The 18,135-nt window shown below is 47.1% G+C and overlaps 1 protein-coding gene across 1 annotated transcript; it reads left to right on the forward strand.

Annotated features, from left to right (window-relative positions):
- Positions 1–16,510: 16,510 nt before the first annotated feature.
- On the forward strand, positions 16,511–17,283 carry LOC124661014. The gene has a single exon (XM_047198870.1). The coding sequence runs from the start codon at positions 16,552–16,554 to the stop codon at positions 17,281–17,283; it is 732 nt and encodes a 243-aa protein (XP_047054826.1). The 5' UTR covers positions 16,511–16,551.
- The last annotated feature ends 852 nt before the right edge of the window (positions 17,284–18,135 follow it).

Below are 18,135 nucleotides of genomic sequence, written 5' to 3' on the forward strand. Positions count from 1 at the left end.
CAGATAAATTGTGATACAAAACACATTGCAATCATAAAGAGGTATAAATAAGCACTTCACTATGCCATTCATAACAGTGAATAAGTATTCTGTGAAATATAGCCTAAGAGACCCACACGGTGCACACACTGTCACCTTTACACACGTGGGACAAGGAGTCTCCGGAGATCACATAAGTAAAATCCACTTGACTAGCATAATGACATCTAGATTACAAGCATAATCATATGAATCTCAATCATGTAAGGCAGCTCATGAGATTATTGTATTGAAGTACATAGGAGAGAGATGAACCACATAGCTACCGGTACAGCCCCGAGCCTCGATGGAGAACTACTCCCTCCTCATGGGAGACATCAGCGTTGATGAAGATGGCGGTGGTGTCGATGGAGAAGCCTTCCGGGGGCACTTCCCCGTCCCGGCGGCGTGCCGGAACAGAGACTCCTGTCCCCCAGATCTTGTCTTCGCGATGGCGGCGGCTCTGGAAGGTTTTCTCTGGTTTCGTCGAACGTAATAGGGTTTTCGCGATGGAGGCTTTAAGTAGGCGGAAGGGCAAGGTCGGTGGAGTCACGAGGGACCCACACAACAGGGCGGCGCGGGCCCTAGCCTGGCCGCGCTGCCTTAGTGTGGCGCCACCTCGTGGCCCCACTTCGTATCTCCTCCGGTCTTCTGGAAGCTTCGTGTGAAAATAGGACCCTGGGCATTGATTTCGTCCAATTCCGAGAATATTTCCTTACTAGGATTTCTGAAACCAAAAACAGCAGAAAACGAGAACTGGCACTTCGGCATCTCATCAATAGGTTAGTTCCGGAAAACGCATAATAATGACATAAAGTATGCATAAAACATGTAGATATCATCAATAATGTGGCATGGAACATAAGAAATTATCGATACGTCGGAGACGTATCACACCCCTCAACAAAACAGTGTTGCGAAGAGGAAGAACCGGACTCTTATGGATATGGCAAGATCTATGATGGCGGAGTATAAATCCCGCTATAACTTTTGGGCCGAAGCCATCTCCACCGCTTGCCACTCTTCTAACCGGCTCTATCTCTGCAAGGGCTTGAACAAGACTCCATATGAAATACTCACCGGGAACAAGCCTAATATCTCATACTTCAAGGTGTTCGGGTGTAGGTGTTTCTACAAAATCAAAGGAGTTCGTTTATCTAAATTTGCTCCTAAAGCTTTGGAGGGTATATTTGTTGGTTACGGTGCCAAATCTCACACTTATATAGTCTTTGTTGTATCCTCCGGGATTATCATCGAATCTTGTAGTGTGAGGTTCGAAGAAAATGATGGCTCCCAAGTGGGGCAAGTTGATGTATGTGCAGGTGATGAAATACCTCAAGATGCCATAGTAAGAATGGGTGTGGGATTTTTCCGCCCCATTGAGGGACACGGTGTGGCGTCTCGGGAAGGACTATGCTCTACCACGGTGGAGCCCTCATCTTCTCAACATCAACAAACCCCATCTAGTGAAGCAAATGATGCACCAACCCAAGAACAAGAACAAGACCCTCCCTCTTGTGTGCAAGATCAAGGACAAGATCAACCAAGAATTCATGATGGCTCCGACGAGTATCCATTTGATATTTGCTCCTCACCAAATGATGTTCAAGATCAAGCACATGATGTTGAGCACTCTCAAGAAATTGAGGATGCTCATGTTGAAGGTCAAGACGGGGACCCAAATGATCAAGTTGATCAAGTGATACCTCCAAGGCCAAGAAGAAACAAGGAGGAGATCGAGGTCCGTCGTCTAGCAAGAAGAGAAAGGAATCTTGAAATTCGTGAACACACTCATGACAAGGTCCTTGGTGATTTAAGGGCAAGTGTTACCACAAGAAGGCAATTGGCTAACTTTAGCAATCATCATGCTTATATCTCCTTAGTGGAACCCAAGAAAGTATTTGAAGCCCTTGAAGATTTGGATTGGTTGGAAGCTATGCATGAAGAACTCAACAACTTCAAGCGCAACAAAGTATGGACCTTAGTAGAGAAGCCAAAGGGGTGCCGCAATGTTATAGGCACTAAATGGATTTTCAAGAACAAGCAAGATGAGTTTGGAAATGTTGTGAGGAACAAGGCAAGATTGGTGGCTCAAGGGTTCTCTCAAGTTGAGGGAATTGACTTTGGAGAAACCTATGCTCCCGTGGCTCGCCTTGAGTCCATCCGTATCCTTCTTGCTTATGCATCGCATCATAACTTTAAGTTACAACAAATGGATGTGAAAAGTGCATTTCTTAATGGTCCTTTGCATGAAGAGGTTTATGTTAAGCAACCCCGGGGTTTGAGGATCTCAACTTTCCTAACCATGTCTATAAGCTTGATAAAGCACTTTATGGTCTCAAACAAGCTCCTAGAGCTTGGTACGAGCACCTTAAGGAATTGTTGATAGACCGTGGATTTGATGTTGGGCTAATCGATCCCACTCTTTTTTACTAAGAGGGTTAATGGGGAGCTTTTCGTTTGCCAATTATATGTTGATGATATTATCTTTGGCTCTACTAACAAAGCTTTCAATTATGAATTTTCAAAGCTTATGACCGATAGGTTTGAGATGTCTATGATGGGAGAGATGAAGCTCTTTCTTGGTTTTGAGATCAAGCAATTAAGAGAAGGGACCTTCATCAATCAAGCAAAATATCTCCAAGACATGCTCAAGAGGTTCAAGATGACCGAAATGAAGGGTGTGGCCACTCCTATGGTTACCAAATGTCATCTTGCACTTGATCCCAATGGTAAAGAGGTGGATCAAAAGGTATATCGCTCCATGATTGGATCATTGCTTTACCTTTGTGCATCTAGACCGGACATAGTGTTGAGTGTTGGTGTGTGTGCAAGGTATCAAGCTTATCCTAAGGAGAGCCACATGATGGCTCTCAAAAGAATCTTTCGGTATTTGGTTGATACCCCAAGATATGGTATTTGGTACCCCAAAGGCTCAAGTTTTATTCTCAATGGTTACATCGATGCGAATTGGGCGGGGAACAAGGATGATAGGAAATCAACTTCCGGGGCTTGCCAATTCCTTGGTAGGTCCTTGGTGTGTTGGTCTTCTAAGAAGCAAAATTGTATATCTCTCTCCACCGCCGAAGCCGAATATGTTGCCGCCGCAAGTGGATGCACTCAATTGTTATGGATGAGGCAAACTTTAAAGGAATATGGTGTCATTTGTGACAAAGTGCCTCTATTATGTGACAATGAAAGTGCCATCAAGATTCCCTATAATCCGGTGCAACATTCAAGAACGAAGCATATTGAGATCCGGAATCATTTCATTAGGGAACATGTTGCCCGTGGTGATATTGAGCTTATCTATGTTCCTACCAAAGATCAACTTGCCGATATATTCACGAAGCCTCTTGATGAAGCAAGGTTTTGCTATTTGAGGAATGAGCTAAATATCATTGATTCAAGGAGTATAGCTTGACCATCTTGCAAACACACCTTTGTCTCAAAACTTTATTTGGTTTAGATGTGGGCATGGAAATAGGGGGAGTGCGGTTTAAATTATTGAGCTATCCCTCCCCCCATAATGCCAACATTAAGATATCATTCTCGTTATATCATATGTTGATATGTGAGCTTCAATGATGAGTAGTGGTTTGGACCCAAGATATATCTTCGCGGTGCCATGCCATAACACTCATATATGGTGGCCTAGGCCACCACACTCTTCTTTGTGAAGAGTTGGAGTAATTTGGATCTTCATTAGTTTTTATTGACATCTCCTTGTTTTTATGGGAAATCGCTCACTTTTGGCCTTCATTTGCATTATTTGCAAAAATGAGTGATCATGTACCATCTTACAGTTTGGATCATCTGTCCTAAGCCTATCTCATCTAAGCCATATCTTTTTTCCTCTCCGAGTGCACCAATTCCCTGTCAAATTCCTTTTCTGGAAATATTTTCTGCTTCACCGGAAGTTCCGGTCGTTACGGCCGGTACTTCCGGCTGGATCCTTCCTGCCAGAATCTGCCCGCTGTTTCTGTTGGTGCGTTTTCTGTGGGACCGGAAGTTCCGGCTCCAACGAGCGGAACTTCCGCCCGTACGATTCTTCCACTTAACCGGTCGGGAACGGGGAGGCAGTTCCTGCCCCCCATTTTTTCCCAAACCAATATCTGTTCGTGCTCCCCTTCTCTCTGTGGCAGCTGCAACCTCTCCGGCCAGATCTGCTTCCTCCGGCGACCCCCGCCGGATCGGCTCCGTGGGTTGGCATCCCCTCCCTCTCCTCCACCATGGCTCCTCCCGGTTTGTGCCCTTTCCCTCTCTATGTGTGGGTAGACCTCACTAGATGAACTATAGGGCATACTCTAGGTTAAGCTATGGTAGAATATCTCTAGATGCCTTTTTCCCTACTAGATCTTGCATAGGATGTTGTGGTAGTGCAGATTCACAATGCCATTGCCGCGAATTTGGTGAGAAATTTCGCTGTCCTCGAACAACCGGATGTTCCGGCCTTTTGCGCCGGAACTTCCGCCCCGGGGCGGAACTTCCGCCGGTTCTCACCGGAACTTCCGGCCTGGCCTGTTTTCTGCTGTGTACTCAATATTCTGTGCAGGCTCTGGTTTTTGACCTCCTTGTTTGTGTGCACTCATTTATCTTTCCTATCCTCATGATTGTATCCCAGGTAGCTCCAAGAAGAGAGGCAAGGGTCATGTGGATGAGATTGAAGAAGAGGTTGAGCGCACTCGACCATCCAAGTTCACGACCCGTCAACAATCCGCTCTAAGGCATAAGTCACCCGCAGTTCGTGGCAAGCAAGTTCATGTGTCAGTAAAGGGCATGCAGTATCTTGAGTACAAGGAGCTCCGGGATATGAACCCTTACCTCACCCCTCGGAACAATAGGGTTACGGATAAGCGCTTCCACAATAAGACTCAAGAGGAGATCTTTTATGAGGTCTATGTGCCTTTCAAGAAGGGCGTAGCCCCTCAACACGCCATTGACACCGCCAAGATGGCCGCAACAAGATACTTTGAAGAAGCATATGCTATGTGTGGAGAGTTTGGGCTCTATCCCATTATGGAGCTCAACAAGGACTTTGACATCGGTTTGATTCATCAATTCTATGCCACCGTTCACTTTGAACAAGATGAAGCTAGAACTTTCCGGTGGATGACTCATGACACCCTCCTTGAGTCTAACTTGGCAAGCTTTGGAGATGCTCTTGGATACCCTCGCTCTCCGGGAGTGGATGCAAATGGTTGGAGGTGTCATGATAGTTCTTTTGCTCAAACCAAGGAAGTCTTGGAACACCTCTATATCAAAGGTTGGGGTATTCCAGGCAAGAGTGCGGATCTTCTCCCTACTTGGGACATCATGCTTCATGTCTACCGGGAAACAATTGGACCCAAGGGTGGCAACCTTGATGGGTTGCATTTATATGAAGTGGATCTTATGGCAAACTCTTTTGCTAAGAAGGGCACCGGTGAGAGGCTTGATGTGATGGACTACATCTACAATGAGATGTGGTCATGTGTGATGGAGAAAAAGCTTCCCTCATTTGCTCCTTACATTATGAAGCTCATTGAAGACACTTGGGTTGCTACTCGTCAGACTACTGTTCTTCACTCTATTCCTCTCAACATCACATCTCATGAAGTGAAGGTTCTTAGGGTCAAGCGCCACAACTCTCCCATAGAAGATGTGACCCCCATGGATGAGAAGCCACCTAGCTGGGCTTCTAAGCTTGCTCGCCGCATGCGACAGATCTTCTGTCTCACCTCAGCTGTTAATCACCGTCAGTATCAGCAGCATGCTGAGGCCAAGAAGTCTCGGGTTCGTCAGAAGAGCATTATGAGGGCTCTCAACGTGGACGTATCTCCTCTTGGATCCGAGGAGAATATCACTCCGGAGGCTGAGTGGGTTTCTCAGCATGGTGTTCCTCTCCCTCCAGATGGTCTCGAGATCGAGTCTCCTCCTCACACTCCACCCTTCCCCGGCGCTCCATCGGATCTTCCTCCCGGCTGGGCTAACGCCGACACTTGGGACGCGTAGTTTCTCCTGTCCTTTTTGGTGCCTTGGTGCCAAAGGGGGAGAGTGAGACCTTATTAGGTTGCTCTCCGTTGGGTATTTGCATGGGGGAGTCACAAGCTCGTGTTGGCTTTGATTTTTATCGCTTGTGATTCCATTTATCTTTGTGGTGTCGAACTATGTTCCTAGCTTCTATGTGGTTTGTGAACCTTATCTATGTGTATGGAACCTTATCGTTGTGTTTGGTAAACTCCGGATGTGAGTCTTCTATGGTTATCTATGTGTGTATGATCTATTCATCTATATGCTTACCACTATGTTGTATTGCTAATCCATGGAAGATGGATGCAAGATATAGGGGGAGCTTCTTATGTATTAATGCTCATAAATAGGGGGAACTCCTCTATATCTCTCAAATTCTTGTTGTTTACGTTATTCATTCCTTGCAAATACTTGTGTTGTCATCAAACACAAAAAAGGGGGAGATTGAAAGAACATTTCCCGCCCTTTTGGGTTTTGTGTGTTTGATGTCGACACTAGGTATATATTTATGTGTGTTGATGTAGACAGGTACAAGATTTCACTGTATAAACATGACTGATGAATTGGACTGACGAAACTGAAGCTATGCTGGTTTTTCTCCTCGGGCGGAAGTTCCGGCATCTGCGAGCGGAAGTTCCGCCCAGGAGCGGAAGTTCCGGCTACCGTCAGCGGAACTTCCGCCCCAGTTTCTCCTTCCACAAGACCCTCAGCGCTCCTCTCAGTTGAAGTTTTTGTACGCTGGCCGAAAGTTCCGGCGAAGAAGGGCGGAAGTTCCGGTCAGCGGAACTTCCGCCCAACTTCCGGCAAGTTCCGGAAACCCGGCGTTTGTGGCTCAGTATGTCCAGTAAGGTTTTCTCGAAATTCCGGAACTTGGCCGGAACTTGGCCGGAACTTTCGGTCACCGGAAGTTCCGCCCCAATCTCTTTCTGACCAGGTCGTCTGCGCGGAATCTTCCTGGCGGAAGTTCCGGTCCACTTGGCCGGTCCTTCCGGTGCCTGCCGGAACTTCCGGCCCTCCTGGCCGGAACTTCCGGTGTTACTGGAAAACGTCCAAACGGTCAGATCTGAGAGCTCCAATCATATAAATAGCTCTCTTCTCCAATGGGACAAGTTGCTCAATCATTGCACAAAAATCTGCCAAGCTTCACCACCATTAGAGCCACCTCAAGAACTCAAGATTTGCAAGATCTCCTTCCTCCCCCAACCAAAGCTCTTGATCTTTGGGGATTCGAAGTGGAAGACACCGATCTACATCCTCACCGAAGCGATTTACATTTCCCCCTCATTTGTTTGAGGGCCCCCTTGCTAGTGTTCCTCTTTGGATCCCTAGTTGATTTGTGTTGATGTATTGTTGTTGATTGTTGTGTTGTTACAGATTTGGGATCCTCCAATTCGGTTGTGGATGTGTGCCCCAAGAACTTTGTAAAGGCCCGGTTTCCGCCTCGAGGAAATCCCTTAGTGGATGTGGGCTAGGCCTTCGTGGCGTTGCTCACAGGAGATCTGAGTGAAGCCTTCGTGGCTGTTGGTTTGGCTTTCGTAGCAACCACACTCCTCCAAACGTAGACGTACCTTCTTGCAAAGGAAGGGAACTACGGGAATCATCTCCGTGTCATCGCGTGCTCCACTCTCGGTTACCTCTATCCTATTCTATCTCCTATATATTGCGTAGCTATATCTTGCTTAGTGGTAACTTGTCATATAGGTAAATTCACTTAGTTGCATATCTAGAGAATTTACCTTTGTGTCAAGCCTAAATTGAAAAGGAACAAAAAAATTGGTTAGCACCTATTCACCCCCCCCCCCCTCTAGGTGCGGCATACGATCCTTTCAAGGCCTACCATCCAATACTGAGCTATTTAGAAATTATTCCTCACTTGTGCTCGACAATGTGCCAAACCTGAAGACATTACCTTGTCTTCCAACACTTTTAAGCCCCACTGGTTCGATTTATTTTCAACGGACATTTCCTCCCTCGTCAGCAGCTTCATTACCTGCTAAGTCTGGAAGGGTAGTAAAATCACTCACAACAATCAATCTTTTCTTATGATACTGATACGATGCAAACGGTGACACCCCGGATAATGTGTCTGTGCATTTGTGTCTGTCTTCCCTATATGTGTTCTATACCTGCCTTTTGGTAGTATGAGTCTTGTTTAGCCGGAACACCTAAGTGTACGTCTCGTACCAACCATAGGTATCTTATCTTCTCCTTCAAAGTAAGGGCTAGCTGCAACTGAATAGGTATCTACAGTTGGTCTTGGGTGGAGCACCTACAACACGTGGCCATCATCTTCAACGAGCTTTGAGCACATCATCTACACCTCAAGCGCTCGAAGTGCTCGTTCGGCACGACCTCCATCGCGTATCTGGGTCATGTCATCTCGGCGGAGGGCGTCGCGATGGATGCTGACAAGGTCACGGCAGTCGCGGCATGGACAATGCCACAGTCACCTCGGGCCCTACGCGGTTTCCTGGGTCTCGTCGGCTACTACCGGAAATTCATTCGGGAATTTGGCCTCATCGCCGCGCCCCTGACATGCCTCCTGCGCCGCGACGCCTTCTCTTGGGACGCGGAGGCGACCGAGGCGTTCCATACCCTCAAGCAGGCCCTTACGACAGGGTCAGTCCTCTAGATGCCAAACTTTGGCAAAGCTGTTCGTCGTGGACTGTGATGCCTCGGGCACGGGGTTTGGCGCCGTCCTTCACCAGGGCGATGGCCCGCTGGCCTTCTTCAGCCGCCCGTTTGCCGCCCGTCATCACAAGCTCACGGCGTACGAGCGCGAGCTCATCGGTTTGGTCCAAGCCGTGCGCCACTGGCGGCCCTATCTCGCACGGATCACTACAGCCTCAAGTTCCTATTAGACCAGCGCCTCTCCACCTTACCGCAGCACCAGTGGATTAGCAAGCTCTTTGGCTTCGATTTCACCGTCGAGTATCGTCCGGGCCGTCTCAACACGGTCGCCGATGCCTTGTCACGATGTAAGAACATTTCCCGCCGTTATGGGTTTTGTGTGTTTGATGTCAACACAGGTATAAGTTTATGTGTGTTGATGTATACAAGTATATAGAAAGATGATACACATAAGTCTGCTGGATAGATAACTCAAAAATGAAGAAGCTGTTGTGTTTCTGTTCCAGGCGGAAGTTCCGGCCAGAGCCGGCGGAACTACCGCCCAGATTCCCCTACCAGCAGTGCCAGCACAACACACAGCATGGGCCACAGGCGGAAGTAGGCCGGTAGTACCGACAATCTTCGAATGTGGGCAATTTTTAAATCTAAGCAAATTTCGAATCTGGCCAAATTTAAAATCTAAGCAATTTTCGGATATGAAATTTTTTCAATTCTGAGCAAATTTCAAATCTAAAGAAATTTCGAATTTGGAAATTTTTGAAACAACCGAACTAATGGGCCAGGCCCATTAACGATGGCTGGTGGTTAGCACCTCCCCCTATCGTCGACCCCCGTGTGAAACAGAACTACGATTTGGGCCTGGCCCAATTTGTTGTTACCCATCACGACATCGAAAAAGGAAGTAAGGAACCACTCAGAAAAGGGTAAAAAGGAAAAAAAAAAGAGATAAAAACGAAGATGAGAGCATCTCCAGTCGCGTCCCCAAAGCTTTTTGGGGTGCGCCGGACAAAAAACCGTTCCAGCCGTGTCCAGCGCCCCGAGCCCGTCCCCGTCGACGCACCGGGCACGCCGGACACAACGAAAAGCGAGGCGAAGCGACGCGGGCCTGACGCGTCAGCGACTCATTCAAGTTTTGACCTAACCGTCGCCTACCTCACGGCGGAAGTTATCGCGCGCAGTGACACACGACGACATTTTTGCCTTAATGGCGACGGAGGGGCAGGCGAGACGTCTCGTCGGTGGTGCCGAACCTCCACGCGTCGCCGGCGTTCGCACGCCACCTTGCTGACGTGCAGTTGACACACGTCCGTTGGGAACCCCAAGAGGAAGGTGTGATGCGTACAGCAGTAAGTTTTCCCTCAGAAAGAAACCAAGATTTATCGAACCAGTAGGAGTCAAGGAACACGTGAAGGTTATTGGTGACGGAGTGTAGTGCGGCGCAACACCAGGGATTCCGGCGCCAACGTGGAACCTGCACAACACAATCAAAGTACTTTGCCCCAACGTAACAGTGAGGTTGTCAATCTCACCGGCTTGCTGTAAACAAAGGATTAAACGTATGGTGTGGAAAATGATGTTTGTTTGCGAAGAACAGTAAAGAACAAAGTTTGCAGTAGATTGTATTTCAAATGTAAAAGAATGGACCGGGGTCCACAGTTCACTAGTGGTGTCTCTCCCATAAGATAAACTAGCTGGGTGACCCGCGAAATCGCGGGCTAGCACCCGTAATTTTGATCTTCGTATAGCTCTGATCATTTCGTGTGTTTATGGGAGTGCTCAGTACCAATAAACTTGTATTTTTTTTTTCATAATTTGAACCATCGGGATCCAACTTCACGTCTTCACCATTAGCATAAACTTTATGGTAGCCCAACAGCAGCGAGTCATCATAGTCTGATAGTGTAACAATGTTATACAATAATCTTATATCTATAGTTTTTAGATGTACTTCAAAGTTTAATTTTTATTCTTTTATGGGTGCAATGGAACTCAAACACCTATTTATTTGCTAAACATTATTTGAACAACCTAATAGCTTTATTTGGTCATTGTTTCGGCAGAACCTCCCATTACAACGTCAGTCATACACCCCCGGATTACATAGGAATCATGCATACATTGTACTCCAAACCTAGCAAGAATGTCAGCAGGTTGATTGGCTTCTCTTCTAGCATGCTGAATCTCACACCTCGAAAACCAAGTGTTTTTTGGTCTTCAAATCAACTCGTATAATACTTGCAGCACCTGCGTAATCAGCGTTTTGATAATTTAGTGCCGAAGCCACCAGTTGCGCATCAGTTTCTGTAATCATCGAATAACACCCAGTTCTGCTGCAAGGTTAAACGCCTCCTCTGCCGTACGTAATTCCACCATGAATGGACGACATCTGCTTTCTCCACGTCCTGGTCTAGCCGATATTACCTCACCCTTTGATTTATGGGAAGTAACAGCCCAACCTTGGTATGAGTATACGCCCGATCAAGGTTAAATCTGGTAGTCTCATCAGGTGGTGCCTTCCACACATCATTTTGTCTGAACGTGGTCTTCTTTTCTTTCTCAAAACACTCAAGAAACACTCTGCAACTGAACAGATTGCCTTATGCCCAACATTTATAGCAGATTCTGGTATTTCTCCTCTCTCGCCTTATTTCTATAATGCCACCACAACCACCACATGGCAATCACCTCTATTCGTTTGCATTCCAGGAATGTCCAGACAATATCCACAACAGCATCTGCACCACTACACTACCCTATCTGAATAACATGCATGTTCCATCTTTATGGCACGCCAAAGCTGACAAACTTCTTTGCACTTAACAAAAAAAAAATGCCAACCATCCTTGGATCATAGTAGAGACGCTCATTACTAAATTATCCCGGAGAGTGAGAGCATTATGAGCACACCGCCACACACATGAATACTCTGTGTGCGTCTGGAACTCTTCCAGACCAGTAGATACTGAGTTCTCCATCACTATACATAGCTTGGTCGTCAAAGAACAGCGGGCCCTGGCTGCCGAGCACATCCTCTCATGGCTTAGATCGCGCAGGCGGATGGCGTTCCGGGCGTAGATGCCAGAGCCCTCGACGTTGCCCTTCTCCATGGCCTTCATCTCCTTGAGCTTCTACTCCTCGCACTTGCGCGATTCGGCGTGAATTTGAGGCCAAAACATGCCATCAGCTTCTCGGTGTTGGTCATGGTGCTTCCGATCTAGGGCCATTGGAGATTCATCCTTGCGTCTTGCACACCGGCTGATGGTGTCGAGTATGAAAACGAATTGGCCCATTGGTGCGACATAGGCTGAGCGTGGCGGCGAAGAAGCCCTGGTTGTTGGTGCTGATAGGCTAGGGTTTTCGATAGGATCCCATCTAATTGCGAGAGGAGACGGTTTCCCTGGCTACTATATACGGGTGGGAGGATGGACCTAGCTGTGGCGTGTCGTTCCTAGATTCCCCAGGTGAAACTAAACGTGTGCGCAAGTATCGTTCATCAATCTGAGCAAAGAGAAACAAACGTGGGCGCGTGTACCGCGAGTATATCGGTCATTAAACAGAAACAAATCCGAACAAACAGAAACAAACGTGAGCGCGTGCTATGATGGTTCTACGTATCGATGGGGAGGTTAAAGATAGTCTGGCGAAAGAAATATCTTAGCCATTCTTTTTTATGTTGCTAGATGCTAGCTTAATCTGAGTCGTCTATTGGTTGTTGTTTTAATAATATAATAGATAGATAGCATGTTGGGTGAACAAATTACAGTTGGGCAATTGATAAATAGAGAGGGCATAACAATGCACATACATATCATGATGACTACTATGAGATTTAATCAGGACATTACGACAAAGTACATAGACCGCTATCCAGCATGCATCTATGCCTAAAAAGTCCACCTTCGGGTTAGCATCCGCATCCCTTCCAGTATTAAGTTGCAAACAACAGACAATTGCATTAAGTGTGGTGCGTAATGTAATCAACACAAATATCCTTAGACAAAGCATTGATGTTTTATCCCTAGTGGCAACAGCACATCCACAACCTTAGAACTTTTTGTCACTGTCCCAGATTCAATGGAGGCATGAACCCACTATCAAGTATAAATACTCCCTCTTGGAGTTACAAGTATCAACTTGGCCAGAGCCTCTACTAGCAACGGAGAGCATGCAAGAACATAAACAACACATATATGATTGATAATCAACTTGACATAGTATTCCATATTCATCGGATCCCAACAAACACAACATGTAGCATTACAAATAGATGATCTTGATCATGATAGGCAGCTCACAAGATCTAACATGATAGCACAATGAGGAGAAGACAACCATCTAGCTACTGCTATGGACCCACAGATCCAGGGGTGAACTACTCACACATCAATCCGGAGGCGATCATGGTGATGAAGAGTCCTCCGGGAGATGATTCCCCTCTCCGGCAGGGTGCCGGAGGCGATCTCCTGAATCCCCCGAGATGGGATTGGCGGCGGCGGCGTCTCTGGAAGGTTTTTCGTATCGTGGCTCTCGGTACAGGGGTTTTCGCGACGAAGGCTTTAAGTAGGCGGAAGGGTAGGGTTGGAGGCGGTGCGGGGGCCCCACACCATAGGGCGGCGCGGGCCCCTCCCTGGCCACGCTGGCCTATAGTCTGGCCACCTCGTGGCCCCACTTCGTATCCCCTTCGGTCTTCTGAAAGCTTCGTGGAAAAATAAGACCCTGGGCGTTGATTTCGTCCAATTTCGAGAATATTTCCTTTGTAGGATTTCTGAAACCAAAAACAGCATAAAACAGCAACTGGCTCTTCGGCATCTCGTCAATAGGTTAGTGCCGAAAAATGCATATAAATGATGTAAAGTGTGTATAAAATATGTGAGTATCATCATAAAAGTAGCATGGAACATAAGAAATTATAGATACGTTTGAGACGTATTAAGCATCCCCAAGCTTAGTTCCTACTCGCCCTCGAGTAGGTAAACGAAAACAATGATAATTTCTGAAGTGACATGCTATCATAATCTTGATCAATACTATTGTAAAGCATATGAGATGAATGCAGTGATTCGAAGCAATGGTAAAGACAATGAATAAACAACTGAATCATATAGCAAAGACTTTTCATGAATATTACTTTCAAGACAAGCATCAATAAGACTTGCATAAGAGTTAACTCATAAAGCAATAAATTCTTAGTAGAAAGCTTTGAAGCAACACAAAAGAAAATATAAGTTTCAGCGGTTGCTTTCAACTTCAACATGTATATCTCATGGATAATTGTCAACATAAAGCAATATAACAAGTGCAATAGGTAAACATGTAAGAATCAATGCACACAGTTGACACAAGTGTTTGCTTCTAAGATAGAAAGAAGTAGGTAAATTGACTCAACATAAAGTAGAAGAATGGCCCTTCGCAGAGGGAAGCATGGATTACTATTTTTGTGCTAGAGCTTTTCATTTTGAAAACATAGAAACAATTTTGTCAACGGTAGTAATAATTCATATGTGTTATGTATAAGACATCCTATAAGTTGCAAGCCTCATGCATAGAATACCAATAGTGCTCGCACCTTGTCCTAATTAGCTTGGATTAGCACGGATTATCATTGCATAACATATGTTTCAACCAAGTGTCACAAAGGGGTACCTCTATGCCGCCTGTACAAAGGTCTAAGGAGAAAGTTCGCATTGGATTTCTCGCTTTTGATTATTCTCAACTTAGACATCCATACCGGGACAACATAGAAAACAGATAATGGACTCTTCTTTTAATGCGTAAGCATTTCAACAACAGATAATATTCTCATAAGAGATTGAGGATTAGTGTCCAAACTGAAACTTCCACCATGATTCATGGCTTTAGTTAGCGGCCCAATGTTCTTCTCTAACAATATGCATACTCAAACCATTTGATCATGAAAATCGCCCTTACTTCAGACAAGACGAACATGCATAGCAACTCACATGATATTCAACAAAGGTGTAAAAGTTGATGGCGTCCCCAGAAACATGGTTACCGCTCAACAAGCAACTTATAAAAAATAAGATACATAAGCTACATATTCAATACCACAATAGTTTTTAAGGCTATTTTCCCATGAGCTATATATTGCAAAGACAAGGAATGAAATTTTAAAGGTAGCACTCAAGTAATTTACTTTGGAATGGCAGAGAAATACCATGTAGAGGCGCTGTACCGTGAACGGCGGGAGGCGATCGAGCGCCGGCGGCGGGACTCGATCGAGCGCCAGCAGCAGCTGGCGGCGGAGGAGCGTCAGCAGCGGGAGGCGGCGCTGGCGGCGATCTGGGGGAGGCGGGCGGACGAGTTGGCGGCGGAGGCCGACGCGTTGGCGGCGGCGATGATGGAGGCGCCAACGGATGTGGAGGAGGAGGCCGAGGCGGAGGAGGAGGAGGCCGAGGCGGAGGAGGAGGAGGCCGAGGCGGAGGAGGAGGAGACCGAGGTGGAGGATGACGACGACGAGTTCGAGTGGTCCGACAACGACGGGCCGCACCCGGACGAGACGGCCGATCAGCAATGCGCGCTCGTCGAGTCCTTCGAGTCGGAGAAGAAGCTCCAGGACGCCGCCCGTGCCCGCGAAGAGGCGCAGATTCGTCGCGCCGTCGAGCTCTCCCTCCAGGCGGCGCAGCAGGGTAGGGCGGACGATGACGCGACTGGGGAGCAACGTCCCCCAAACGTGGCATAAACAAAACACGTCACCCAAACGCTCAATCCAGCACGCTTTGGGGGACGGTTTGGGGGACGCGATTGGAGATGCTCTGAGTACCCACCGCAGGAAACCCTAGGCCTTTTCTTCTTCCTAGTCTCAAACGAGCGGCCGCTGCCGCCTCCGCCGCCGCCGTTCCCCACCATCAGCACGAGATGGGGAGAGGTGCCATGATCATACGCCCTCGCGTGATTACCGGTTGTGTCGACTGCAACGGCGCCAGAGGCAACCAGTCCGTGGCGCTGGATCACATCCACGATTACTACAAGAGGGCGCTCCGTCGACTGCCGCCGGAGCTGATCCCGAGCCTCCTCGAGGCCGGCTTCTGCTTCGGTTTCCTCGACCCCGTCTCCAACATCGTCGCCAACACCGTCTCCCACGAGCTAGGCAAGGGGAGGGAGACCAACACCGTCTCCGACGAGCGAGGCAATGGGATGGAGACCAACACCGTCTCCCACGAGCTAGGCAAGGGGAGGGAGGCCAACACCGTCTCCGACGAGCTTGGCAAGGGGAGGGAGAATAAGAAGAGATCACGGGCCGGCAACGAAAAGAAGGGGGACAAAAGTGAATCGAGGCGCACGGCCATCTCCAAGATCATCACGGAGTCGAGCAAAAGCATCCGCCTCCTACCCCGGTCCTCGGACAGCAGCGACGCCCTACTCCTGAACAGCAGCATCGCTGCCCGATCGCTTCGCGGCCTCGTCACCTTCCTCACCTCCTACTTCCGCTACCTTAACACCTGGGATGCCCTGCATTACCTCAGCCTGTCCAAAGCTGACCTTCTCGTCACCGTGCATCTCATCCAGGAAGTTCGTGGCACACACACCTTCACCACCCAAGACCCTACTGCAAAAATAGCTCTGGGATGCGCTGCCATCTCCGCCTTGCATCCCGCACCTGCAGTCGCCACATTGGTGTCTCGGTCTTTCTTGCTGGCTTCCCTTGTCGATGAGGCTTTCAGCCTCCTTGAGACACAGAACTACATCAGCCAGTCCATTATGGAGAGACTCTCTGAGCTACTCACCCACCCCAGGGATATGACAAACCGAGGGAGTCGTGTGCAGCAGGCCATTGCAAGGCTGCGACACATGAAAATGAGGACTGTTACAAGGCTGCAACAAAGGAAGATGGAACCTCCGGTTGGGTCTGGGCTAGAAAACTCTCTCAAGATGGTGCTTCTGGATAAAATCCATATGTTGTACCTGGAGGCGATTTCCTGCATACCCAAGGATGAGCTGCGCTCACTCCACCACCATGGCCTCCTCAAGGCTGGCTACTGCTATGGTCCTTGTGATCCTGTCACCAACATCATCCTCAACACCATTTGGTATGACACCGCGTTTCCTCCAGAGCAACATTTTGAGGTTGCAACGATCTGCACAAAGAGCCTCGCGCGCATCGAGCTCCTCTCCCTTCATGGCCTTGTTGCCTACATCTGCGTCTGTTTCCCTGGCTTTTCTGCATATGAAGCTATGAGACGCCTGCTTATCTGCAATGCCAGTCTTCATAGCGTCATTGAGATGGCAAAAAGAGAAGGTCATGATGAAGACATCCTCTTTTCTGAATCTGTTGCCTATGATACCGCGTCTCGTGCTACGCATCATCCCAGACCTGCTGCATTTGTAGAATTTGCGAGGACAGTGATGCCGCATGTGGGGAGAACCCTTGGGTCAACGCGTGAGGTTAAGCGGGGCCTCTCTTCCAGAGATGTTTTTACCATATCTAAAACTTTGTCACCAGAATTGCCGTCTAGCAAATCTTCGGAGAAGGTCCAGATATTAAGCAGTCCCGCCACCAAGATCATCTCAGCAAACCTCGATGAATCTAAGGCTTGTCAGGATACAATTGTCAAAATGGTTGAAGCTGCATTACGCAGATATGCTCAACAACAGGCAAGTTAAATTTGTGTCCTGTAACTTATTGTTGCATACTAGCACTTGCTGTGTTGGACACATTGGCTGATCTTGTCCTTCTTTATCTGATTATTATAGGGACAGGAATATGAACTTCATGTTATCTGTGGTATGAATTCTACAATACCTGAGTATGGTGTATTCTACAGCTACCCATTTTCTCACATGAACATCTTGGCGACACGAAGAGGTTCCCAGAATGATGACGCTGATCAAGTTCCCACGCTCTTCTTCATCCAATGTAGCGATAGTGATGTAGACATGCAGCACAAGGAATTTTTGTGCTGTCCTATATTTGATCTAACAAAAAATGCCGGTATGCTCTGTCATAAACTCATATCTTGGTATATCAGGTTTACTTGCATGAATATGTTGCAGGGGTATCAAGTTTCCCCTTGACAGATTTATCATAATCTTTTAAATGATGTTTACAGCATCCACCTTACTTCCACAGTATGTGAACTGAGTTTTGTGTGTGTTTATCTTAAAGCACATAGTAGTCACTAACTCACTATAGAACCAGTTTGATGGATCCAGTTATGGAGTGTAGTGTGAACATATACTTTTAAGTTGCATTGAATGTTAGGCGTACAATTAGCATGGAATATCCGATCATGGAATTCAGATCTTAAATTTCACTTCCTCAAATGATGCATAAAAGAAGACGACATTTTCTTACCCTGAGTAGAACTATGAGTTTGCCTTTTTCTTTTTTATTATGCAAATACTTCATTGTAGATCTGTTGTTGTTACTGGATATTATACAATATCCTGTGATTGCTTTGGCCACCTACATAGCTAGTTTTCTGGAACATCATCAATTTCCTAGTCAATGTTGAT

This window comes from Lolium rigidum, chromosome 1 (genome assembly GCF_022539505.1).
Source record: "Lolium rigidum isolate FL_2022 chromosome 1, APGP_CSIRO_Lrig_0.1, whole genome shotgun sequence".
NCBI classification, from domain to species: domain Eukaryota; kingdom Viridiplantae; phylum Streptophyta; class Magnoliopsida; order Poales; family Poaceae; genus Lolium; species Lolium rigidum.

Bases quoted from the DNA above. Each gene is read 5' to 3' on its own strand.
- LOC124661014 (XM_047198870.1), top strand. From the start codon at position 16,552: ATGGTGCTTCTGGATAAAATCCATATGTTGTACCTGGAGGCGATTTCC.